The sequence below is a fragment of the Cygnus atratus genome, chromosome 25, assembly GCF_013377495.2.
Source record: "Cygnus atratus isolate AKBS03 ecotype Queensland, Australia chromosome 25, CAtr_DNAZoo_HiC_assembly, whole genome shotgun sequence".
Classification (NCBI taxonomy): domain Eukaryota; kingdom Metazoa; phylum Chordata; class Aves; order Anseriformes; family Anatidae; genus Cygnus; species Cygnus atratus.
In genome coordinates this window covers 4,158,110-4,183,899 of record NC_066386.1, presented here as the reverse complement: position 1 = coordinate 4,183,899, position 25,790 = coordinate 4,158,110, and the positions used below count along the sequence as shown (strand labels likewise).

The window sequence follows — 25,790 nt, the reverse complement described above, 5'->3', positions numbered from 1 at the left end:
AAATAGAGTAGGCTGGTAAGAAACAAAGACAGAACTAGAACATCTCATGTACAATCCCGCGCCCCTCTTCTTTGCAGGTTCCTCTTCATTCCTTCAGTCCTGACCCATCCCTGACAAGTGACGGAGGAGGGGTGGGAATGGGGATTGCGGTCAGTCCATAACAGCTCCCTCTCTGCCTCTTCTTCCTCACCCTTTTCATCTGCTCCAGTGTGGGGTACCTCCCACAGGATGCAGTTCTTCAAGAACTGCTCCATGAGGTGCAGGGGGGCAACCTGCCCCATCCCTGGATGTGTTGAAGGTCAGGCTGGATGGGGCCTTGGCCAGCCTGATCTTGTGGGTGGCATCCCTGCCCATAGCAGGGGGTTGGAGTTAGATGATCTTTATGGTCCCTTCCAACCCAAGCCATTCTAGGATTCTAGGATTCTATGATCATGGTCCTCTCCATGGGCTGCAGGGGAATCACTGTTACATCACCTAGGGCACCTCCTCTCCCTTCTTCTTCACTGACCTGGGTGTCTGCAGAGTTGTTTCTCTCACATTTTTCTCATTTCTCTCACACAGCTGCTGCACAGCATTTTTTACCCTTTCTTAAATATTTTGTCACAGAGGCACCAACAACATTGCTTATGGGCTTACCTATGCTTAGCAGTTGGTTTGTTTTGGAGCCAGATGGAAATGTCTGTGTCCCCAACAGGGACAGCCTTGTTCTCTTCTCACAGAGGCCACCCTTGCACCTTCACATCACTGACAAAACCTTGGCACATAAACTTGCAATGCTCAGTATATCCCCTTTTAGAAAAATATGCAATAGCTTTGGAAGCAAACTGGAGCAGTTCAAAGGTTTATAGCTCCAAGCTGTCTGCTCCCATGCTCCAATCTGAGGTCACTGCCTCCCACCTCCCAAGCAGTCATTCAGGTGCATCATTTCATTGCTCCATAAGCCACGTCTGCACAAAGTCTGTGTAAGCTCTGTGTGACAGGCTGAGTTTAAAAAGGCTGACTTTGATTCAACAAAAAGGCAACCTTTCAAACAAAGCTATAGTGTGCCTCTATTTTGAACCAGTCTTTAAAGCAACCATTTCTAAGGCTTTTCCTCTATTTGTCTGTTCCCAGAACTTTTTTTTTTTTGAGTCAGGGCTCCCTCATCATTTTCTGGAGGGCTTCTCCTTAGTCAGTCAGTCCCCAGCTTGTACTGTTATTTTTCCATTTTTCAGTATATAAACTACTCAACTTCGTTTTACAGATACAAATCTCCCCAAAGATGCTTTACTCTCTCTGATACTGTGTATGCACTGCCTGCAAATGGTGCTTGAATGGACACTGGAGCAGGAAAGTAAGATACCAAATAACAGAGAGTTTCAGGAGTGCATGTAGCAGAGTTTTAAAATCTATATGGTAAGATTTTTGGTTATCATCTGAACTAAAAAATGGTCATTGTGCAACCATTGTCTTTCCTGTAGCTGTTTAGCTAGACTAACATTTGTGACAATGGGTGTACATGATGATAGGGGGAAACATCATGCAAGAAGAAATTCTTCACATCTAATATTGTTTCCCCTGCCTGTCCTGATGGAGATGGCTAAAGCAAACTATAGAAATGGTGAGACTATGAATTAATGTGTTAGGAGAGGTTTATCTAATGTATTTTTAGTGTTCAGGGAGACATGAATTGCACCCTGGTCTCTACTGCCTATATTTAAATATTTTAAGGAAATTTAGGAGTGATGGATGCAGGTTAAACACCATGATGTAGGCATTGCAACTGCTAGTATGGTTGTCTGGTGGGTTTGAAATTAGAACACTGGAATGATTTCCTTTTGATCTATAATATAATACAGTACACAACAGAAACTGAAGCATCAGACTTACTAGGTGGATGAATGAATAGGTGGAATAAAAGTGGTATGATATAGAGGAAGGCAAGAGATGGAGTCTCCCTCTAAGCATCATTAATGCGTACAGTAAGTACAGTGGATAACGTCTTTATCTTTATTCCTTGGAACAAAAGGAAGAGTTGGACGGAACAGCTTAATGATTTCAGCTAACTGTACCCAGTAGACCTGCCTATGAACATGCTAGAGAAAGCTTCCCAAATGACCACAGTAAAACAAGAATGGGATTAGTTGTCTTGTGCTCCCCAGGTGAACACATTAAAATTGAAATAGTAGATTTAACAGGCCGTCCCATGGCACTGCGTATCAATAAAATACAGAAGTAAGGAGGGATCTGGAATGCTGTCAACATCTAAATTAAATAAAAATTTGTGTAGGATTTCCATTACCTGCTTTGTGCTTCATTTGACCTTAGCTTTTCAGTTTACATATATACCATTCATTGGGAATTTATGCGGTTTATAATCAAAATAGGGGGCAGGCATATCTTAGCATTGTGAACTTTAGTTTCAGGCAATGACACTTTTGCATGCCCCAGTGCTGGGTACCGCAATGCCTAAATGCGTTTTTACAAGGTTCCCTTAAGGTCAGAGTCACAATAGTGTTTCTCTCTCAAACTTTGAGAGACGTCAGTAGGAAGCAGCATAGGCCTTACACTTCTGTGCAGTAAGGATACTACAGGCCATTTCCTCCTTTAACTGTAAAGGATAATTATTCTTTGTGTCTGAAACTAGTTGTCATTAGGCACTTTGCCACACAAGTCATGCAGAAGGACCATGGCACCTTCTGGACAGTGAAGCAGGCCAGTGAAGCACCAAAAGGATGGTTGTGCTTTAACCCGGCTAGCAGCTAAGCACCACACAGCACCACACCCCATGGGATGGGGGAGAGAATTAAAAAAACTAAATTGAAATGAATGCTTGTGTGTTGAGTTGTGTGTTGTGTGAGATGGTTTATTAGGACAGAAAAGAAAGGAAAATAATAATAATAATGATAATAGTACTACTACTAATAATGTGTACAAAACACTGTTCTGCAACAATTAAACCATCAGCATGTTATCAACATTATTCTCATCCTAAGTCCAAAGCACATCACCATACCAGCCACTAGGAGGAAAATTAACTCTATCCTAGCCAAACACACAGGAAAAAAACAAAAAAACAAAAAAAACATCAAAAGCAGAAATATCCTCGGGAAAGAGAGATAAGGAGCACACCTAAAAACCTCTTCAGGAAGAAAAAAATATCAAACGTCTTTGGAATAATAACATGATCAATCCATGTATTTCTTCCTACCTTCCTTTTAAAAAATGTGTAGATTGCATCAGGAGTCTGTCTATTGAGGAAAAAATGTCCCCTTGAAAGCTTCTTCCAGGAATTTCTCCACAGATGGTGGATGGAAGGGCTGAGGAAAGTTATTATCAGTGTCATCTGAGCAGCAGTAACTTTGCTCAATTCCAGGGAGCAGCTTTGGTTGTGTCATACTCTAACAGGTATAGAATAACTTTGTTAAGGCCTTCATATGTGGCGATAATTGAATATTGAATGATAATGATTAAAAACTAACCATTGTCTCCCTGTTTTATTAATGAACATGAACCAAGTTATGCTTTGTTTTAAAGTTTGAAACAGGCCTAATTTATCTGTCATCTAGACACTCCTGTGACAGTGGTCAATAATTCCTTAGTGTGTGTACATATACATATTTATTTATTTATTTTCAACACAAGATGATTGATGCATACATGGGCTGATCTCTGCCCAAAAATATACCATGTTGTAGATGAAATGCTGTGCCTCTTGGGAACAGAAGTTTAACTTGGTTTACATGATGGTGGGGCTGAGTGCAGATTGATATGTCATCATTCAGTTAAAGAGGAATGTGGAGGATGATCAGCCATTCAAATTGACAGTGTAGTGCAACAGGTTGCAAGTGACCACTAACAATTAAAATACATCAATTGAAGTTGTATGAAGGCAGCTGAAGGATGTCCAGGAACATCATATACTCACAGAATATCCTGAATTGGAAGGGACTCACCAGAATCTTTGAGTCCACCTCCTGGCTCCACACAGGACCACACAAAAATCAAACCATAATTCTGACAACATTGTCCGAACACTTCTTGAACTCTGGCAGGCTTGGTGTCATGACCACTTCCTTGGGGTGCCTGTTTCAGTGCCCGACTACCCTCTCAATGAAGAACCTTTTCCTCATACCCAATCTGAACCTTCCCTGTCACAGCTCCATGCCATTCCCATGGGTCCTGCCACTGTCCCCAGAGAACAGAGATCCTCTCCTGCCTCTCCGCTCCCCTCATGAGGAAGCTGCAGGCTGCCATGAGGCCTCCCCTCAGACTCCTCTTCTCTAGGCTGAACAAACTAAGTGAGCTCAGCCACTCCTCATATGTCTTCCCCTCTAGACTGTAAAACAAATTTGTTGCCCTCCTTTCAACACTCTTTAATAACTCTGTGTAGTGGGTTTATGTGGCAAGGTTTTGGTAGCGAAGGGCTGCAGGTGTGGCTTCTGTGAGAAGAATCCAGAAGTTGCCCCATGTTAGATAAGGGGCCCACCACTGGCCAGAGTTGAGCCAATAAGCAATGTTATTTGCACCTCTGTGAGAGCAGATTTAAGAAAAGAAAAAAAAAATAAAACTGCTGTACAACAGCATCTGGGAGGGTGAGGAGTGAGAAACAGCCCTGCAGGTACCAAGGTCAATGAAGGAGGGGGTAGGAGGTGCTCCAGGAGCCAGAGCAGAAGTTCCCCTGCAGCCTGTGGAAAGGACTACGGTAAAGCAGGTTGTCCCCCTGAAGCCCATGGTACACTGCACCTCATGGAGGAGCCCATGGTGGAGCAGGTGGATCTGACCTGAAGGAAGCTGCAGCTCATGGAGAGCCCCCACCAGAGCAGATTGTAGGCCAGATCTGTAGCCCGTGGAGAGAAACCCATGCAGGACCAGGTGACCTGGCAGGAGCTACTGCCTGTGGGGGACCCAGGTTGGAGCAGTTTGCTCCTGAAGGATGGCCCCTGTGGTACAGACCCATATCTGGAGCAGTTCTTGAAGAGCTGCTGCCTGTGGGAAGCCCACACAGGATCAGTTTGGGAAGGACGGCATCCCATGGGAGGAACCCCACGTTGGAGCAAGGGAAGAGAGTGACTGTGAAGGAGTGGCGGAGACAAAGTGCTATAGACTGACCGCAGCCCCCATTCCCCCATTCCCCTGCACTGATCAGGGGGAGGAATTGGAAGAGGACGGATGAGGGGAAGGTGTTTCTGGTTTCTTTCCTTTGTTTCTCACTTCTCCTAGTAACAGGCAATAAATTTTACTAATCTCCCTACTCTGAGTCTGGTTTTGCCCATCAAAATAATTGTTGAGCAATCTCCCCATCCTTATCTCAACCCATGAGCCCTTTGCATCATATTTTCTCCTCCTTTCCCTCTGAGGAGGGGGACTGAGAGAGCGGTTGTGGTGGAGCTTGGCTGCTCATCTGAGTAAAACCACGACAATCTATTAACTTTCTTTTCTAGGTAGTGTCACAGAAAGCACAGAGAAATAGAATTATCTACATGGACAGAAACTGGATTATTTGTTAGGGTAGGAGGTACGTCTTTTTTATGTCCTTATATTGTGGCACGCAAAGCTGCACACAGTCCTCAAGGTGAGGCTGCACCAGTGCAGAGCAGAGCAGGACAATCACTTCTCTTGACTGGCTAGTAATGCTGTCCTTGATGCACGCCAGGATATGATTGGCCCTTTTGGATGTCAGGGCACACTGTTAACTCATATTCAACTTACTATCAACCAAAGCCCCAGATAACTTTCCATGGGGCTGCTCTCCAGCCTTCCATCCCCCAATTTGTATGAATATCTAGGGTTTCCCTGTCCCAGCTGCAGAATCTGGATGAAGAAGAAGGTTGAGATTCATGAGCAGCCACCTCATCTTCATTTCCAATATAAGGCTGACATAGATTTTTGAGGAATTCACCAAGGTGAACAGAATATCAAAGAAGGGCAAGTTGCTGAAGAAGAAATACTTTTGAAGTGTGGAACTGGTAGTCAAATGGTTGTGGAAATGATGACCATGTTCCCCAGGAGAGTGAACAGCTAAATCATCAGGAGCAGAGTGAATATTTGTATCTTTCACGTGGAAAGGTCAATAGAAAGGATTCCCTGTCCTTGGTTCAGTTGGGAGGATTCATCTGATTGCCCAGCCTGTTGAAAGGACTACATGAAAGGGGGGATTAGCAGTCACTTCAAGCTGAAGTTACACAGCATCTCTGGGAAGATGACGTGAAGGTGTTGCTTAAAAACCGCAGCTGCTAAGGAAGGTGTCTGAAGGTGCTGACTGCAAAGGTATTTGGAAGGTGCAAGACTCTGCTTCAGTAGGGTTACCTGTTGTTTTCAGTGCTTTTCAGTGCAAATATGTTAAGGGGGACATGATAAACAACACTACACTGCTATCAGTAACCATGATTGTGTGCAGCTACATTTTTGATAGGTATTCACTGCCTGTTATCAGAGTTAATCATAGCAGTTATATTGTAGTCACATGCTGACAGATTTCAACAAACTTAACTGACCTAAATGTATTTGCTATTGCTGTGATTATCATATCTGTATGCCATGGTTTATGTAAGCTGTTAAAGATCATTAAGCATGTTCTTCATAGAGTCACAAGTTTCTTTCTTCACTAGCTAATGCTTCACACTTTCCAGTAACAGAAAATGCTCCCCAAGTGATGTCATATCATAGCAGATGTCCTTTTTCGTATCAGTAGAAGAATTGGCACTGCATTTATCGGCTGTTTTGTCCTGTAGGTTTGGGGCTGTATGTTCAGTATTGCCAGTAGGTGGCTGAGTGGTGATGGTTAAGTGGGGAAGGAGCATCGCCTAGCGCATGCTTGTGGTAAATACCCAGAATGTGCCTGACTGCCTGCCCAGGGAAAGTTCATGTCTTGAGTGTTGTGGTTTAACCCAGCGAGCAGCTAAGGACCACACAGATGTTCGCTCACCACCCTCCTCCCCTCCCCCACCCCCCCACCGCTTCCAAAAAACACACACACATTGTAGGATGGGGGATAGAATTGGGGAAAAAAAAGATAAAAGCTTTTTGGTTGAAATAAAGACAGTTTAATAGGACAGAAAATGAAGGAAAAATAATAATAATAGTAATAGTAGTAAAAATAATAATAACAAATATAAATAATAATGATAAGAGGATATGGAAAGCAAGTGATGCACAATGCATCACTCACCACCTGCTGACTTCTGACTGATGCCCATCCCATCCCATCCCCAAGCAGCGGCCCCAGCCCTCACTCTGGCCAGCCATCCCATATTTATTATTCAGCGTGACATCACATGGTATGGAATATCCCTTTGGCTGTTTGGGTCAGCTGTCCTAATTCTGTCCACTCCCAGCCCAGTTTCTTGTGCACCCCTAGCCTCCTCAATGGCAGGCTAGAGTTAGAAGCTGAAAAGTCCTTGACTTAATATAAGCACTGCTCCACAACAACTAAAGCATTGTTGTTTTAACATTATTCTCATCCTAAATCCAAAACACAACACCATACCAGCTACTATGAAGAAAATTTACTCTGTCCGAGTCGACACAAGGACACTGAGAAACATAAGCCTCTGATTGGGCCCCTTCCTAGGGTTTTCCCAACATTGCAGATGAGCATAATAATAACCCTGATGATTCCCTCCCCAAGACTGTAAAGACTTTAGAGGGAAATGAAGACGAAGGAAAACACCTAGGTGGTCCACAGAAATCCTGGGATGGATAGGCTACTCAAAATGGTGATTCACCCACACTCTAACATGTTTCTGTTAGGCTACAATGGACCGTGTCTGGAGATGCTGATGACAGGCACAATTAGGAGAGGCTATTTCCCACTCTCACTCCCACCCAAACCAAACATGCCGGAGGCTGTGAACTGTTCAGGAGTTCAGCATGGTACAAATGCAGCTCACCTAGTAGAAGATATCTCAAAAGCAGTGAGGGTTCATCTGTTATGTAAAACCCCAATTGACAGCAGCAGTGGCATCCCAGCAAGGCAGGTAAATTTAAGCTGTATTTTGTGGCCCTGTTTTATTCCACGGATGCTGATGGTCTGCAGCACAAGGCATGTGTTGAGCTCAGAGCCTAAAAACACTCAGCTCCACACTGCTCTCGAGGAGGGTGTTGGCTGCCTCCAGACACTTGTCTAGCTGGGACGCTGCAATGAGGGAGAGATAGGGGCACCATGGGAGTAAGGCAGGAAGAAAGGTCCACAGACAGAAAGAAGAAAGGGGACACAGGACTCCCAGGAAATAGTGGTCCTGAAGAGGTTAAGGTAGGCCTCACTGGAGAGAGCAGGGAGGAAGCCATTCTGTGGAGATCTGGAAAACAAGACTCACCAGCTCGGCTGCACAGCCAGGTCACAGCCTTGGCCTCCAGCAACTCACATGGGTCTTGATAATACCTGCTTTGCTTCTGCAGCCAGGTCACAGCCAGCACTGTGGCCCAGATGCTTGGCTCTGTGATCTGTAGAAGAACAATGACTCAGACCCGCTGACATTGTTGAGCACATCTTCCTTTGTGACTTCTGGTTTCTGATCCCTTCACTCACCTCTGGGTGCCCTGGGATGCCAGGGTTGCCACCAGCCAAGGGGTTCCCACTGCCCCAAGTCTACACCCTGCCACCACAAAGGATTCTCCCCTTACCTCACCAGGCATCTTTCCCTTGATTTCAGCCTCATCGACTTGCAGTGCAGAAGCTAAACTTGAGCTGAGGGTCCAAGAGCCATCTACATTCTGCAGTGCAACCAGCTCCTGACACTCATCAATGGCATTGCTGACCCATGGCCCAAAAATTTGAGAGGAGAAAACAAATTTGGGATCCACATACTCGAGAGAAGAAATAGATGGTGGCGGTGGTTTAGGTGCTGTGGGAAAAAATGTGAACTGGAGGGTTTGAGGAATCACAGGAAAGCTGGCCCCTCTCTACTCCCCTGTGCTCTGAGAAAATGCCCAGAACATTGTCTGTGCCCTTTGGGCAGTTACCTGCAGGCTGAGGACCTCCCTGCAAATCCCCAAAGTAGTCCTATCATCAACCCTTTCTGGATTTCCCTAATCCTTAGGGACTTTCTGGATGTCCCTAATCCCCATCCGTATTCTCCTAGCTTTCCTGCCCAGCCATGTCCCCAAACCCTCTCTTGATATCCTTAGAACATCTCATCCAAATGTGCATTCATGATGCAGCACTGGTCCTGACCTGTCTCTGGGTGTCCCTGACCTGGATCCCATAATTGCTGAAGGACTTTCAGCTTTAAGCATGATTAGGGGAAAGGTTAAAGGCAAAATTCATTAGTTTCCAGACCAAGAGCAAACATGGAGAGTGACAACATAACCCTCCTGTAGGACATTTAATTAATCCCTAAATCTCCTGTCTGGGTCAAGATCCCATACCTTTTGAGTGAGCCCCATTCTGAGCCAAGGCAGCAATGTCATGGGTTAGACGCTGGATGGCAAGCCATGACTCCTGTACTGCAGTCAGCCAGCCAGGTGGGATCGAGATGCTCTTAGGAAAGCAAGAAGAGCCGCGAATGGAGCCACGTAGCTGAAGGATCTGGCAGGCGACCAGTGACTGGTGGGGTGGCAGCAGTGCCAGGGGCCCTTTGAGGGCAAACAGGGAAAGAGGCTGTATTAAGCCCATGGGAAAGGAACACCTGGTGGTGATGGGGCCTACCCCATGAGACTGGGGGTGCCCTGTGGCTGGGGTTCTGGCTCCTGTGGAATGAGAACATCCCATGGAGACACCCCTCCAGATCTTTCCCCCAAGCATCTTTCCTTACCTTGGTACCAGGTTACCCGCTGAGATGTGCGAACCCCAACATAGCTGGTGAAGGGGCAGATGATCCCTGAAGTCAGGCTGATCTCAACTGCACGTTGCCTTGGTTCATCCCCTGACCCACTCACAGCCTCTGCCAACAACATCCTGAGCAAGCATCTTGCAGCCAGACGATGACCAGCCAGCCTGGGGACAGAGTGGGGTGAGGCCCAACTACCTGGCTTTTCTCCATGCTGGAGAAAGGTGGACAGAGATTGGTCCTGGACACCTGGGTTCTCTCCCTTCAGGGATAAGAATGGGTAGAGGGAAGATGTGGATGCATAGGTCCCCTGTCTGCAGTGAAATGAGGTCCAGGTTCATGGGTCCTATCCCTGTGGGTTCAAAGCAGGGAAGGAGAGCATGCTTGGACACTTGGGTTCTCTCCCAGTTTGGGATGGTACGTGGAAGGTGGGAATGAATAAGCAAGCTATCTGTTTCCTTTCTCAGCTGGAGTCCATGTGTAGAAATGAGGGTGATGCATGCATGTTTCCTTAGGACAGGCTCTCACCGACCATCTCCCTGTGGGCATAGTGGGAACTGGATCGTGTGAGTGACATTCTGGCCATTCAGGCTGAACTGCAAGGTCAAGACACCGGTGGCCACTTTCATATCCTGGGAACGCATGGAAAGGTACTGGAGGTTACTGGAAACACATGATGGCTGCTGGGAGATACTGGGAAGTTACTCAGAGATTACTGGTAGTTAATGTAAGGTTATTAGGAAGTAACTGGAAATAACCATAGTCACAGCTCTCACCTGTGCTTCTCCACGGATCTTTGCATAGAGATGGATGTGTTCACCCTGAAAGATGGACCGAGGGGTGCCTCCCAGCACCTCAGCCTCCAGGCCAAGGGGCAGGGTCCAGCTCAGAGAAACTCCCTCAGCTGCTGGCTTAAGGGCTCGCTTCAAGCAGTTCAGAACCTGGGTAGAAACGGCAGGACACCACAGTTTGGCAGCACCATTAGGGTTCAGCATATGACCCCTCTGTCTGAGTTCCTTGGATGGCACGGGGATGTGTGGGGTGCCAGATGGCTTCCCTGGGAGCAGTCAGGTCTGTGAACTATACGGGGGTAGAAGTTCAGGCATCTGGGTTTTCCATGGGGTGGGGCAGTGGGGTAGAGTTAGGGGAAGCCTGGGTGTCTGGGTTCCTTGGGGCAGCTGGGTCTTGGCTACCACGGGTGGGCAGTCCAGGTGTCAGGGTACCTGGAAGGTATTGTATCTGTGGAAAGAAGGGCACCAACCAGGGCTCCTGGGTTCCTACCACAAGTGCCAGTTTTTTGTCAGAGTCGACGTAGGTAGCTTCACCCCTTGTGTCCCTGGCCAGAGCCATGGCCAGGGCAACACTGTCCTCAGAGAAGCAGAAGGAGAAACACCTATGGTGGAAGCAGGGAAAGGTGTCAGAAATAAGAGCCAGAGATGGATGCAGGGATGCAGGACAAGAGTTGGAGAACACAGGCTGGAGTTATAGGCAGGGGAGCAAATCTAGGGTGCAGAACAAGGGGCAGGAGGAAGAGTAGGGAGTGGAGTGAGGAATTGGGGTTGGAGCTGGGGTTAGACAGGAAGTGGCAGGAAAGAGCTGGAGCTTGGGGCAGAGCTGGGACCAGTACGGTGGGGCTGGGGTAGAGCTTGGGGGCACATCAGGGTGTACAAATCCCTCCTCGCTTTGTGATGAGTGCCTTGGGTGTGGGAGTATTAAGCAAAGACTCCCCTGTGGAGGCTTGACACAGGACAGAGCTGTGCAGGGTGGGAAGGGTCTCTGGGACACTGAAGGAGTCCAAGGATTCAGACAGGTAATGGTGAACAGGGGCCCTCATCAATGATGGGAGGGGGTCAAGGGATGACTGAAGGACTGGGGGCAGAGAGTTCCCATTACCGGTGGCTGTTGCGATGACGGCGGACCTCAGCAGCAATGTCTTCCTTGTCAGAAGGTAGCCCAGTCATGAAGATGAAGAGCTGGGAGATAGGAGACATAAATGAATGGTAGCACCTTGCACAAGACCCCAAAATGGGGACAGCAGGTGCCCGAAAGGGACCCAGGTGAGAGAGACCCTGTAGAGACACTACCCCCGAGGAGAGATATCCATTCTCTCAGGGGACAGAACCCCCCTGAGATATAGACCCACTTTATTCCATTCCCCCACATTCTCTGTTCACCTCGGACCAGTGTGCCCCTTGTGTCGCTCCTTCCCCCCATACTCTGTTCCCCTCGGGGACACCTATCCCACCACTTCTCCATGCTCCTGTGCCCAGACCTGGCGTGCATGTCCGTGGGGCTGGGGGGTATTGTAGATTGTGCGGAGAGTTCCAAGCAGGTCAGCGTCACCCAGACGAGAGCTGGTGGACGGGATGCGTTGCATTGCCTTGATCAGGTTGTCTTGGGTATATTCAACACTCTGCCTGCAGCAGTCACAACATGTTTGCAGAGCACATCACCCTGTGCTGGCCCTGGTGCTCCCTGAGACTTACCCCCATAGCTGTATCTTCTGCAAGATCCTGCCCCATAGTAGGTCTTAAAGAGACCTTGCCTCACAGTTCCTAAAAGATTTTGCTCAACAGAACCCCAAGAGATGCTCTCCCACAGTGCCACAAAGATCCTGTCCCCAGAATCCAGTCCTGCCCTCCAGCACCCAACCATGCACTCCACTACCCAGCCTTGCCCCATACCAATCTGCCTATTCCAGAACATCCAGACCTATCCTCCAGCATCTCCCTCTGCCTCACAGCAACCAGTCAAGCCCCACAGCATCCAGCCCTACTCGCCAGCACCTAATCCAGACACATAACATCCAGCCTGCCCCATGTTTGCTCACGGATAGATGCCCACAGATGTTGCTCCATAGCAGTAGATGTTGAAGTAGCAGCCCAGGGGTAGGCTTTTGAGAAGGAAGAGCAAGGATTCCTGTGGAAAGAAACTGCAGGCAGGTCTTAGGAGGTACCAGTGGTGGATACAGGTGCCCTGCCCTTATCTTGGTCTTGCTAAAGCCTCTGGACTCCTGGATGACCCCAGCCAGTGTCCTGACCTCTCCTAGGCACCCAAGATATTCCAGGACCCTTTCAGACCCCACCATTGCCCCTACCCGTCCTGTTTCCCCCTGCCCCCCGCTCCCCCCCATGTCTGTGTCTCAAACACCTGCCCTGGCTTTGTTCCCTCTCAGCGGAGGTACCTGTGCATGCTCAAGGAAAGTGGTGTCCAGAAGGAAGATGAACTCCCCAGACTGGCACTGCCCAGGCATTGCATCAGGGATGCTGGGTGACAGAGTCACCAACACGAGGGGGTCACCAAGCAGGGAGCCTGGAGGAGGTATATGGTGGGGATAAAGCCCAATTAGGCTTTAGTTAGAGACCAATTAGTTAGAGACCAATTAGTTAGAGACCAATTAGTTAGAGATCCCTCTCCTCATCCTGGTTCTGATCCTCATTGTGCCCTCAGCTTACACCATCCCAGAGCTCCTGATAACCCACACTGGTGCCTTGTTACTCTACTTCAATGTACACAAGCTGCACAACACATTGCCCCCAGTACTCCAGCCCAGTGGCTCCAATACAGGTTACCCAGTGAGCCCTAATATAGAGGTCCTCATACCCATCCTGGTACATCTAATACCTCATCACAATGTCCCCAGCACCTCACCGTGGAATCCTAGGACACACACTATCCCATCTGAATGCCTCCTATCTGTGTCCAATGAAGCCTCTCACCCCACAATCCCCAGTGTCCTCCTGTGCCTCAATGACTCCTGTTACTCAGAGGTGCCCCCATGTTCCCTCCCCAGATGAACTCACCAACGGGGGCCCCAGGGTCTCCCTTCTCCACCACAGCACTGACTTCAGTGGGGTCTCCATAATACACGAGCAGCTCGAAATCATCCCTTGGAGGGGTCTCAGCCAGTGAGACCTAGAGAATGGATGCCTGGTCATACACAGGAGGAGGAGGCCCAGGCCCAGCATTAGGCCAGGAGCACAAGCACCAATCCCAGTGCATCTCCTTTTTTCCAGTGATGATGCCACTTGCCCACTATCCCCAGGATCCTGGCCCTCAGGAGGCCATACCTGTGCAGTGCTGCAGTCCTGGGCAGTGTAGATCAAAGGAGTGAGAGCACAGTTGGCCTCAGCATTGGCCACACCACGGGGTGACTGCAAGCTGGCGGTGAGCAGCAGGCTGTAGTGAGGCTTGTTATTGAGACAATTCCAGGCTGCAGGGAGAAACATAGTACTGACAATGACACAGTCTCTCTCTTTAGTGCGTGTGGGATTTGGCATCTATATATAAGACATATGGGGACAACTGGGGATTGTTGATAAAGTGTACAGAGGGGTTCCTGTGTCCGCTTATGTGGAATGTGTGGGGGAGGTGTGGATCCGTTTCAAGGGACACAAGGAAGGAAGAGTGGATCTGTTCATGGGTTGCACGGAGGCAACATCTGTGTCTCTTTCTTTGTGGGTACAAAAAAAGGCTGCATTAGGTCTGTTTGTAAAGTATATGGGGAGGCTCTGGTCCTTCTGTAGAGTGTGTGACTGGGAGGGAAGGTTCCTTATGGGATCACTCACTGTAGTAGTTCCAGTGAGGATTCAGTGTGGCTGGCAACAAAAACTGGGCTGCTCCATCTGGCTTCCGTGGCAGCTCTTGGACATAGCGTAAGGTCACAACCATCTCCTTGCCAGGGGACAAGGAACCCAGGAAGCAGGCAAACACCTCGCTTGAATGCTCAGACTGATGCTGAAGGTACTCCCAGTTCTCCTGGCCCTTTGTAGCCTTGTGCAGCTGCTGCATCTGGATGGAAAGGGGAGGGACAAAAAGCTGATCCCCAGGCAGGCCATGGGCTGCTCATTCCATGCCCCTCTGGTGTTTCCCCCATTCCTCCCTGAATGCTGGTACCTCATCCTGCAGCATGGCCTGGACCTTGGCATCCTCGTTTAAGGCCTGGAAAGAGTAGATGGTCATGTGGGGGGTGAGGGGGAAGACAAAGATGACTTCTGAGGAGGTATGACTCTTGTTCTGGTAGATCAGTTCAGAGGCCACATCAGCCACATAGTCCTGGATAGCAACATCCACCACTGCACTACACAGGGGTACTGGGTACAGGGGTATACGGAGATCCTTCCCCAGCAAAAAGGATCCTGGTACTGTTGGGAGAGATGCAACCTTTCCGTCAGCACACATGAATGACACAAGCAGGGGGCTGGAGATGCTTCAAGTGTGTTCCCACCCAGGAAATTAAAACTAGGTGGCCAATCAATGGTACACAAGGACAGATTCTCCCCTCCCAATGGCAAAAAGGGATCCTAAGTCTTTATCCATGGATCACATTTAACATTGCTGAGGGTCTAGTGTGAGCCTGCCACAGAACAGTGACTACTTCTACACCTCAGCTTCCGTTTTCCTCCATATCTCTGTTCCCCACCCTGATCCTGTAGACCTCTTGACCATTCCCATCCTTGTTTCCCTCTGGGAAGATCCAGCCTATCCTCCCTCTTTCTTTACCCTCCTTTGGGAGCATGCCCAAAATATCCCTCAGCTGTCTGATCCCCAGCTCACCACCACTGATGTAGGATTTTTCTAGAAGTCCAAAGCTCTGACGCCACATCTCTGGAGACCTGTAGACAGGAAGGGGTCTCTTGTAAGAGGAGATACCACCAGGTAGCCTTTATTTGGTGAAGATTCCTTGCTATTTCCCCAGTTCTATGTACATGGCTGAAGGCCCTAACCCACCAGGTACAGCCAGAGCAAACCCAGGGATTCAGAAATCCCTGTTTGTAAAGACTGCACAATGACTCTGCATTGAAGAGGTCTGCATGCCATCCACATCATGGGAGAATCTTGAAGAGAACTGAGGGATAGCAACAGGAGATAGAGGAAAGAAGGTGTGAAAGCAAGAGTAGCTGTCTAGCTGTCTGTAATTTTATTGTGATGATCAATCCATGTCTGGATGAACAGGCTGGCAGATGGGATCCATTTTGGGACAGACAGATGAAGAGATGGACAAAGAGAGACATGAGAATTTTTGTTGAAGTAGATGAATAGATGGAACAATGGATGGACGGACAGACGGATGGATGGATGGATGGATGGATGATGGGCAGGTGGAAGGGTCCATTTTAGAAGGGATGAGTGCAGACCCATCACAGGCAGTATTGTGTGAATGCTGCTGCACAAGAGATAGCACCTGTGAGGGTATATTCATGGAGTAGCTTGCAAGGGCAGGCTGAAAGGCCAGGCAGTGTGGGGGGAAATGGCGGAGAGAGAAATGAAGTCAGGGTCAGGTATTTCATGGTGACAGAGCAAATCCCAGAAAGGCACTGGGGGGAGTTTGTAGGGAAGTTAAGTTTGGTTGTCTTCTGCCCAAGTGCCTAGAGGTGAATAGGACCCCCCACCTGTATCCCAAAGCCACCCATATAAGTTTCTGTGATTACAATACACTTGCCTCACTTTCTCCTGCTCTGGGGTGGCAGGGTCAGCAGCATCAGAAAAATCCCCACCCCACCATCACGCTGACAGTGTGGACAAAGAAAGCAAATAGGGTGCACATCCTTGGGGAAGTAGGCCTGAGTGATGGACAGAGGGATGGACTGAACAGGAGCAAGCTCTTTCCAGTGATGGAGGACAATGAACAGACAACAGGGAGCAAATAACAAAACATAGAACAAACAAGCAGGCACTCACCAGAATAACAGCTGGGGTCGTCAGCTGGGACAGACAAACAATCAGATGCACTGAAGAGATAGAAGAGGAAGGGGAAGAGACAGTAAGAGGAAAACAAGAGGCAAACTGATGGGACAGAAGAGGGAGAGATGGAAAGACAGATCAGGAGATGTTCAGGCAGACAGGAAGATGCAGGGCTACGTAGGTGGAGAAGCGTCTGCAATGTGGAGAGAGGCGGAGGGACGGAAGGGCGGATGGACAGGCAGGGGAAGGCGGGCAGGGGCGGGGAGAGGCCGTTGGGGACGCCAAGCTCCTCCCGGGCGGCCGGGGGTCTGGCTGCCCTGGGGCCTTCGTGGGTCGCGGGGTCCGTGCGTGTCGGGAAGCCTGGGGGGCTGCGGGGCGGGGAGGGGCGCGGGGACACTCCCGGTGGACGGCACCCAGTGGGGGTCCCTGGGGACCCCTCTCCCGCCAAGTCTCACCTCGGAAGCAAAAGTGGCGGTGGGCAAGGAAGCGCCTGCATACAGACTGCGTTGCTGCAGCCAGTGCAGCCTCCGCGCCTTGTTCCCAACAGCGCCTGAACGGGAAGGGTGAGCGGGGCGGGGAGCGTCATCCCTCGCCGCAGGATGCTCCGTGCACACAGGCTGGTATAGGCCTTGCTGCCCCCAAGGACGGTGCTGCAAATCCCTCAGCAGGACTGCTCCTGGCCAAGCAGTGTCTGCCAAGCCTCCCCGCACTGCCCAGCTCTTCAGCTTAGTCCTCACTTCTGGTGCAATGAGCATTAGCTGCCAAAGGCCTTGTGCAGCCAGGCTGATGTCTTGTGTGCTCCTGAGGTGGCAGCACTCCTCCCTCCAAAGTCCTGTCCCGCAGCCAAGCCTGCAGCACTGGCTGCAGATTTGGAGGATGGTCTCATGTCCTTACACAGATTAGTGGCAGGCTGTTAATTGGGTTAGAGATAGTGAAGCCTCAAACCCAACATTCTGGCCAGCTGAATAAGGGAGAGAATTGGTAGACAAGCTCAGACTCACACACCTCCTTTTGACTTGTATGTCGCCTCTGCGGAATTGGAATACTCTGTCTCCACCTTCCTCTCATAATATAGCTCCATGCTTATACCACCCAGGCAGCAGTTTGAGACAATACACCTCATTTATGTTCTGTAGATGCCTAGGAGGCCAAATTGCACTTGACTTCAGATGATCCTGCAGCACAACTCTCAATTCTCAACCAAACCTGGGCAGTTTTCTTCAAACTACCTCTATGTATTGGTGTGCTCCTCAGACAAGATGACACCAACGGCTATGCTGGTGGTGTCACAGCCTTGATCATCACTGCCAATTCTAGTTGCCTTTTTTTCAAATTCTGACACAGTGAGACCGGCCTCATTAAACTTATAGAGATCAAGTCCTTTAATGAAGTGGGTGAACATGCCATTGGGAAATGACTACCTTCAAGTACTGGTTGAACACCTCACGTTGTCTCCAATTGACCTGGTGCAAATGAATCATATAAACTATCCGGAGCTGGAAGGAACTCACAAGGATCATTGAGTCTGATTCGTGGCTCCACACAGTACTAACTTAAAAATTAAACCATATCTTCCACATGCATCAGGGTGCTGCACCTGGGTTGGGGCAATCCCAGACTTGAGCACAGACTGGAAGAAGAACTCATTGAGAGCAGCCGTGCAGAAAAGGACTTGGGGATTCTGGTGGATGAAAAGCTTGACATGAGCCAGCAGTGTGCACTTGCAGCCCAGAAGGCCAAGTGCATCCTGGGCTGCATCAACAGTAAATATGATGTAGAAATTATAAGAAAGCCAAAGTCTTCTGAATTGGCCAGGTGGGGAACTCAAGGGCATCTCAAACTATATACAAGCCTGTATCCTATTTTTGTTATAGGGTAAACTTAAGGTTTCACTCCAAAAGAATAAACAAATGCTGATAAAACAATGGTGATCAGGGGATCATGATGTGTGAGTGTACTCAGCAAGTGGCAGGGAGAAGAAATTGTGAGGTAGAGGGGCAGTGCCAAGGAGCCATTTGTTTAGTCTGTTTCATCTCTTTTGTAATGAGGAATCATAGAATGATAGAATCACAGAACATTTTGGGTTGGAAGGGACCTTAAAGATCATCGAATTCCACCACCACCACCACCCGCCCCAGGCAGGGACACATTCCACTAGACCAGGTTGCTCAAAGCCCCATCCAACCTGACCTTAAATACTTCCAGGGCTGGGGCAGGAGATAAAGAACACTATGTTCACTATGCTGTCACATCAGTCATAAGGTGGAATATTGTAGTTCCCTACTTGGAACATCCTCAGAAGTAGTGGGATACAAGGACATCAAGAAAAACCATTAAGCCCATGGGTTTGGTTGCACTGAGCAGAGAAGGAGGTGTTCAAAGGCTTATATAACAGTGGACTGGGGCTGAGATGCAACATTTAAGCCCGTACATGAATCCAGAGATGACCTGGATCAGGATGGAGGGGAGGGAGCTGTGAGTTAGGATGGAGCCTGTCAGCAGGCTTGTGATAAATGTCTCAGGCACATATATTGCCATCAGAGTGTCTTGGCTGATCACTACGATGGAGGCCTGGAGAGCAGGACCTGTACATCTGCCAGTCTCTTGGAAACATGAGTTCGCGTAGGTGGATCCTTGGAATTTCCTCTCCACATTCTGTGTGGGATGGATTGCTGACTGAAAGGATCATGTTTCCCAAACCTGGAGATTGCTGTTTGACTTCTGTAAGGGAAGTTTGATACAGGAGAAGTCTATGACTTTCTGTTCTGTCCATAATCAAAGCCTGTGAATTTCTGCTCTGATGAGCTCCAGTGGGAACACATTGTCCAACTCCATTTCCAGTCTTGCATCTCACACTGGTCTCCATTAAAAGTCCAAGTAACTTTTCTTTCTGCTTCTGCCTGTCATTTCGTCAAGGCACCTTGCCAGATTTTACCAGAGCTGCAAAGTAACAGAGACTTTAGCACCACATTCCTCAAGGGGCTCATTAAAATACTGACAGCTGTAATGAGCTCTGCGTGTGGTTTCCAGCCACTTCCTTCAGAGTTGTAAACATTGTGTAGGTAATTAAGGAGCTCTCAGATGTGTTTCAGTGAATAAATACAGCATCACTTTTGTTTGTCACTTGTTTTAATTATGTATTGCAAGAATGGAAAATGAAGATATTTTGAAAGGAAATTATTCTGGTTTATGTCCTGGTGGGAATCAGGCAGAGAGAGGAAAGTATCTTTTGGTGGCCAGAGACATCCTTTGGCTCATGTTCTGGGAATAAGGCAATTCTTGTTACAGTCTCTTCTCTCGCCACTGCAGCCCACAGCAGTGCCACAGCTATTTGCAGAGCCTATGCCTGCTCTAATTACCCGTCTTTATTTGTTGTACTAACAATGCACAGAAGCAGGAGGAATATTCATCACCATTCCCCCAAAATTTCAAGACTTATGGCTTGTTTTAATGAAAGTAAGAAAGTCTATTTGTGTTTTGTTTTGTTTTTTAATGACATCCTTTTTCCTGTGGGTCTGCCAAAGTCCAGTTTCTTCTAGACATGAACCCTGAAAAGAGCTGGCTCAATGGAGAGATGGACAGGTGATAGAAATTTTCAGGAGAAATTAGACTGAAAAATATTTAAATAAAAGAACGAACAGAAAGAAATTAAGAAGAGGTGAATACATATGCAGAAGAGAATATCCATATAAATATACATATATATGTGCGTATAAGAAATATGAGTGGTGGAAAAAACCTTTCTGATTACTGTATAGCAGTTATAAGATGAAATGTAGCATCCAGAAAAACTTTGCAATGTAGGGTGTGATATTTGTGAACTTGTTTTTCCAAGTGAAAGGGACCAAGTAAAGAATGTGGAAAGCAAAACCACAAGCAACATCCCAGTATGCAGTAATGATATATGAGGCTGTTGAAATAAGGCGTGTTGAAAAAGGCCTTTATTTTTTTCTTATAGTCAGCTCACTCACAGCTTCCTGGTGCATAAAATGTTCATTTTAACTGCAGCTGAATTTCCTGTTTCCTTCTTAGGAAGAACCCCAGAAACTGCTTCTCAACACATGCTTTTTAACCAGACTGAATGAAAGTAACTGGAGAAGCAAGCAATGAGTGGTGTGCAGACAGGTAACAGTGGGCACATGCTTAATTTTCTCCCTAATTTTTAAAAAAGGATGCCAGAACTCATTTTTAGTGTTGGGAAAGACAGATGTGCCAAGTTACATCTTATGGCTGGACATCTTGAAGAATCAATAAAATGATGCTTATTGCTTACCATGTATGCATTGCAAAACCTCGGGCTTTACAATCTTTGGTTGCAGGACCTTGACAGCGCTGAATGCTCTGCAGTGATCATCCATTTTGATATTCAATGAGTACCTGTGTCTATGCATAGACATGCTAATACAGAAACTAAAGACTTAATACATGATTATGTTTTATACAATTTGTTAAACAGTGACCTCTCTTTTACAACGTTGTTATCCTAGGATTTGGCTGTGATCAGTATAGTATGCTATATACTGGTTGACAAAGTGTTATACTTCTTATATTAAGGAAAGACCATATTTGCTGTTGGAAAAATGAGTTATGATACCAGGCAAAAATGAATATTGAAGCATGGCCATACTAGGACATATTAATTCTGTATTGGATACCAGTAGTGGCCTTGTAGATTCTGATGGAGATAATTAAGAACTAGGCAGGAACATAGTTATATCTCATTTACCATTCACTAATAATGATTCATGGAACTAGAATATATAGGATAGGACACATGACCTGGGAAGAGTACAGGGATGCGGTCCAGATGAGCAGGTATGGGATAAGGTAAGCTAAGGCACAGATGGAACTGAGCCTGGCAAGGGACACAAAGAATAACAGGAAGGGATTCTATGGGTACATTGCTCAGAAAAGAAAAGCCAAGGGGAGTGTACCCCCTCTGATGGATGAGAAGGGTGAACTAGTAACAACAGACGTGGAGAAGGCTGAGGTACTCAGCAACTTCTTTGACTCAGTCTTCACTGCCAGTCAGGCTTCCCACATCTCTTGGTTCCCTGAACCTATAGATGGAGGCTGGGAGAGCAAGTCCTACCCACTGTAAGCAAAGAACAGGTTTGAGACCACCTGATGAAACTAAACAAGTAGAAGTCTATGGGGCCTGATACATGCATCCTAGGGTCCTGAAGGAATCAGCTGATGTAACTGAATCAGCAACTGCCAAGCCTCTCTCCATCATATTTGAAAAGTCTTGGCAGTTAGGAGAAGTTGATGGTGACTGGAAAAAGGGAAACATCACTCCCATTTTTAAAAAGGGTAGAAAGGAGGACCTGTGGAACGACAGACCGATGAGTCTGGCAAGATCATGGGACAGATCCTCCTGGAAGCAGTGTCCAGGCACATGCAAGACAAAGAGGTGATCTGAGACAGCCATCATGGCTTCACCAAGGGCAAATGGTGCCTTAGCAATCTGGTGGAATTCTGTGATGGAGTGACTACATCAGTTGACAAGGGAAGACCAACTGATGTCATCTACCCGGACATCTGCAAAACCTTTGACACGGTCCCACATGACATCCTGATCTCCAAATTGGAGAGAAATAGATTTCATGGGTGGACCATTCTATGGATAAGGAGTTGGCTAGAAGGCTGCTCCCAGAGCATGGTGGTCAATGGCTCTAGGACCAGGTGGAGGCCGGTGATGAGTGGTGTCTGTCAAGGATCTGTCCAGGGACCAGTACTGTTTAATATCTTTATCAATGACATAGACAGTGGGATCGAGTGAGTCCTCAGCAAGTTTGCATATGACACCAAGCTGAGTGGAACAGTTGATATAACAGAAGGAAGGGATGCCATCCAAAGGGACTTGGGCAAGCTTGAGAAGTGGGCCCATGTGAACCTAATGAGGTTCAACAAGTCTAAGTGCAAGGTGCTGCACCTGGGTCGGGGCAATCCCAGATAGGAGTACAGACTGGGAGCAGAACTCATTGAGAGCAGCCCTGCAGAAAAGGACTTGGGGGTTCTGGTACATGAAAGGCTCGACATGAGCTGGCAGTGCGTGGTTGAAGCCCAGGAGGCCAACTGCGTCCCGGGTTGAATCAAAGGAGGAGTGGCCAGCAGGTGGAGGGAGGGGATTGTCTCCTTCTACTCTGCCCTCGTGAGTCCCCACTTGGAGTACTGAGTCCAGGTCTGGGCCCCCCAGCACAAGAAGGATGTTGATCTGTTAGAACGGTTCCAGAGGAGGATCATGAAGTTGATCAGAGGGCCAGAGCACCTCTCCTTGAAGAAAGGCTGAGAGAGCTGGGACTGTTCAGCCTACAGAAGAGAAGGTTCTGGGGTCACCTCATTGTGGCCTTTCAATACTTAAAGGGAACTTTTATAAAACAGATTGAGAGCAACTTTTTGCTGAATCAGATAATGACAGGACAAGAGGGAATGATTTTTTTTTAAAACTAAAAGAGGGGAGATTTAGATTAGAGATTAGGAGGAAATTCTTCACTGAGAGGGTGGCAAGGCACTGGAACAGGTTGCCGAGAGAGGTTGTGGATGCCCCATCCCTGGATGTGTTCTAGACCAGGTTAGATGAGACCCTGAGAAACCAAAAAAATTTCTTCTCCTTCAAGTGCCTGGAAATGGTTTCTAGGATTAGCTCCTCCATCACATTCTCAGAGATTGAGGTGAGGCTGTCAAGTAAGTCATTCCCTGGGTCACTCTTCCCACCCTTCTTGAAGATAGGAATCATAGAATCATAGAATCATAGAAACACAAGGTTGGAAAGGACCTACAAGATCATGTAGTCCAACCATCCCCTTATCACCAATACTACCCACTAAGCTACTAAATCATATCTCATAGCACCTTGTCCAGGTGCTTCTTGAACACCACGAGGGATGGTGACTCCACCACCTCCCTGGGCAGGCCGTTCCAGTGCCTGACCACTCTTTGAGAGAAAAAGTTTTTCCTGATGTCTAATCTAAATCTCCCCAGGTGCAACTGGTGGCCATTTCCTTGAGTCCTGTCATTAGTTATCTGAGAGAAGAGGCTGACCCCCTCCTCATCGCAACCTCCCTTCAGGAAGTTGTAGAGTACAATAGGATCTCCCCTGAGCCTCCTCTTCTCCAGACTAAAAGGACTGACATTTGCTTTCCTCCAGTCCTTAGGCACTTTTCCCAGTTGCCGCAAAGAATCAAAGTTTATTGAGAGTGGCCTTGCAATGACATCTGTCAGCTTCCTCAGCAGTCATGGGTGCATCCTGTCAGGGTCCATGGATTTAGGTATCTCTAGTGTGCTTAAGAATTCACTGACCTGATCCTCTTTTACCAAGGGTACACCTTCTGTGCTATGGGGTTTTCCCTTGATTTCTGGGACCTAGGATTTCTGAAGTCCAGTCTTGCTCATAAAGACTGAGGCAAAGAAGACCTTCAGTACTTCAGCTTTTTCACCAGGTCTCTGTAGTGGTTTTACTTTGCTGGGCAGCTAAACTCCACAACTGCTCTCTCACTCCCCCTCCTCCTCAGAAGAGGGGGAGAACAAAGTGTGCTGGAAAGAAGAGAAAAGGCTCATGGGTTGAGATAATTTAATTCAGGGGAAAAGGAAGAGGGGAAAAAAAAAAAAAAGGCCTCGCAGAAGCAGAGAGAGGAAAAAAAATTACTACTTCCCAACAATGAGCAATGTTCAGCCATGTCCCAGGAAGCAGGGCCTCAATACACGCAGCAGGACAACAGATGACTTCATAATGAGAGCTCCTCCCTCTCTTTCCCCTTTCCCACCTTTTATTGCTGAATGTGACATCATATGGTACGGAATATCCCTTTGGTCAGTTTAGGTCAGCTGCCCTGATGATGTCACCTCCCCACCTCTTGCCCACCCCGAGCCTACTGGATCTTGGAGGGGGTTTGGAGAGAGTCTTGATGCTGTGCCAGCCTTGCTCAGCAATAAACAAAACATTGGTTGGATACCAGTGGTGTTCTAGCTCCAAGTACAGAGCACAGCACTATATGGGCCACTGCAGGGAAAGTTAACTCCATCCCAGCCAGACTCAGTACAGTCTCTCATTTCACTCAACAGCTGGCCCACATTTTCCCTAGTCTTCCTCTGTCACTGATGTACTTATAGAATTGATTTCTTATTGTCTTTGATATCCCTGGCCAGACCAAAGTCCTCTTGGATTTTAGCTTCCCTAGTTTCAACCCAGGATGCTTGGACAGAGTCTCTGTATTCCTCACAGGTTACCCATTCTTGCTTCCAGCATTTGTATGCCTCCTTTTTCATTTGTGTTTGGCCAGGAGATCCTTGTTCATCCATGCAGGCATGTTTTCCTGACTTATTCTTTGTTGGCTGCACTCTTGAGCTTGGAGAACATGGTCCTTGAACATTAACCAGCTTTCTCAGACCTCTCTTCCCTCCAGGGCCTTATCCCATGGGACTTTACTGAGCAGATCTCTGAAGAGACCAAAATCAGCTCTCCTGAAGTCTTGTGTTGTGATCTTGCTTTTTGCTCTGCTTTTTCATCTCAGGGTTCTGAAATCCACTGTCTCGTCATCACTGCAGCCAAGGCTGCCTTTAAATTTCTCATCCCTAATGAACCCTTCATTTGTATGAGATACAGCAGAATGCCTATCCTCATCGTCTCCTCTATATGTCCCTCCAGCAGACATTTGAGCTGGGAAGCAGGAGGCACATCTTTCTCCTCTGAAGCTTTTCTCAAGAAAGTGGACTAGTTGGAGAAATGTAGTATGAACACCCACATTTTCTCAAATGAGTCCCAGTACTCATTTCCATGGACTAAGAACCAAAGAAACACAATTGGTTTCCCTGGTCAGCTTTCCTAGATCATGGACTTGCACTAAGGGTGTTTCAAATCTCATTTTTCCAAAATTTGAGTGAAAGAAATGATTACCAGCGTTCTGCAACTGTCTTTGCATAAGAACTTCAAAAAAGCTGCAACGAATGTGATCAGAGATGCATTCAAGCTACTGTCCTATCTTCAAGAGGGACAAAGATATATGCTCAGGAAGAATATGACAAACTCGCATGAATAGTCTGCTTTTCTCTGATTACTCTCCCAATCTCCAATCATTTGCAGATCAGGGATAGTATAAGCCAGATGTGGTTTCTATTTTTCAGTAATAATTAGATGATTTCTTTCTCTTCCATGAGCTCCAAGGGGAACATGCTGTCACCCAGGTGTCAGGCTGCTGGATGTGCCCTACTCTTACGTCAGTACAGGATGGCAGTAGCGAGCACAGCTGTGGGAGGTGTGCCCAAGTTGAAGAACAGCTTCACCTGGTGGCAGAGACTGGGGAGGAAGTGGGCAGGCTGAGGAGCATCAGAGAGAGGAGATTGACTTGGTGGGGCTAG

The 25,790-nt window shown here is 47.6% G+C and overlaps 1 protein-coding gene across 1 annotated transcript; it reads right to left on the bottom strand.

Annotated features, from left to right (window-relative positions):
- Positions 1–8,036: 8,036 nt before the first annotated feature.
- On the bottom strand, positions 8,037–17,514 carry LOC118258921 (von Willebrand factor A domain-containing protein 5A-like). Its single transcript, XM_035568025.1, has 19 exons — positions 17,439–17,514; positions 16,889–16,983; positions 15,309–15,384; positions 14,646–14,893; positions 14,318–14,540; positions 13,820–13,962; positions 13,553–13,664; positions 12,934–13,061; positions 12,580–12,668; positions 12,022–12,166; positions 11,643–11,722; positions 11,034–11,142; positions 10,526–10,690; positions 10,278–10,381; positions 9,735–9,916; positions 9,349–9,555; positions 8,605–8,825; positions 8,298–8,424; positions 8,037–8,116 (listed from the first exon to the last, which is right to left on the bottom strand). Exons 1-19 carry the CDS (start codon positions 17,512–17,514, stop codon positions 8,037–8,039), a joined length of 2,610 nt encoding a protein of 869 aa, XP_035423918.1.
- Positions 17,515–25,790: the final 8,276 nt, after the last annotated feature.

Excerpts from the sequence above, each read along its gene's own strand:
- LOC118258921 (XM_035568025.1), bottom strand. The coding sequence starts at position 17,514 with ATGGAGCTATATTATGAGAGGAAGGTGGAGACAGAGTATTCCAATTCC. Across the intron at positions 14,541-14,645 it reads AGGCCATGCTGCAGGATGAG|ATGCAGCAGCTGCACAAGGC; the intron begins GTACCAGCATTC and ends CTTTCCATCCAG. Across the intron at positions 8,117-8,297 it reads CTGGCTGTGCAGCCGAGCTG|CGTCCCAGCTAGACAAGTGT; the intron begins GTGAGTCTTGTT and ends CCCTCATTGCAG.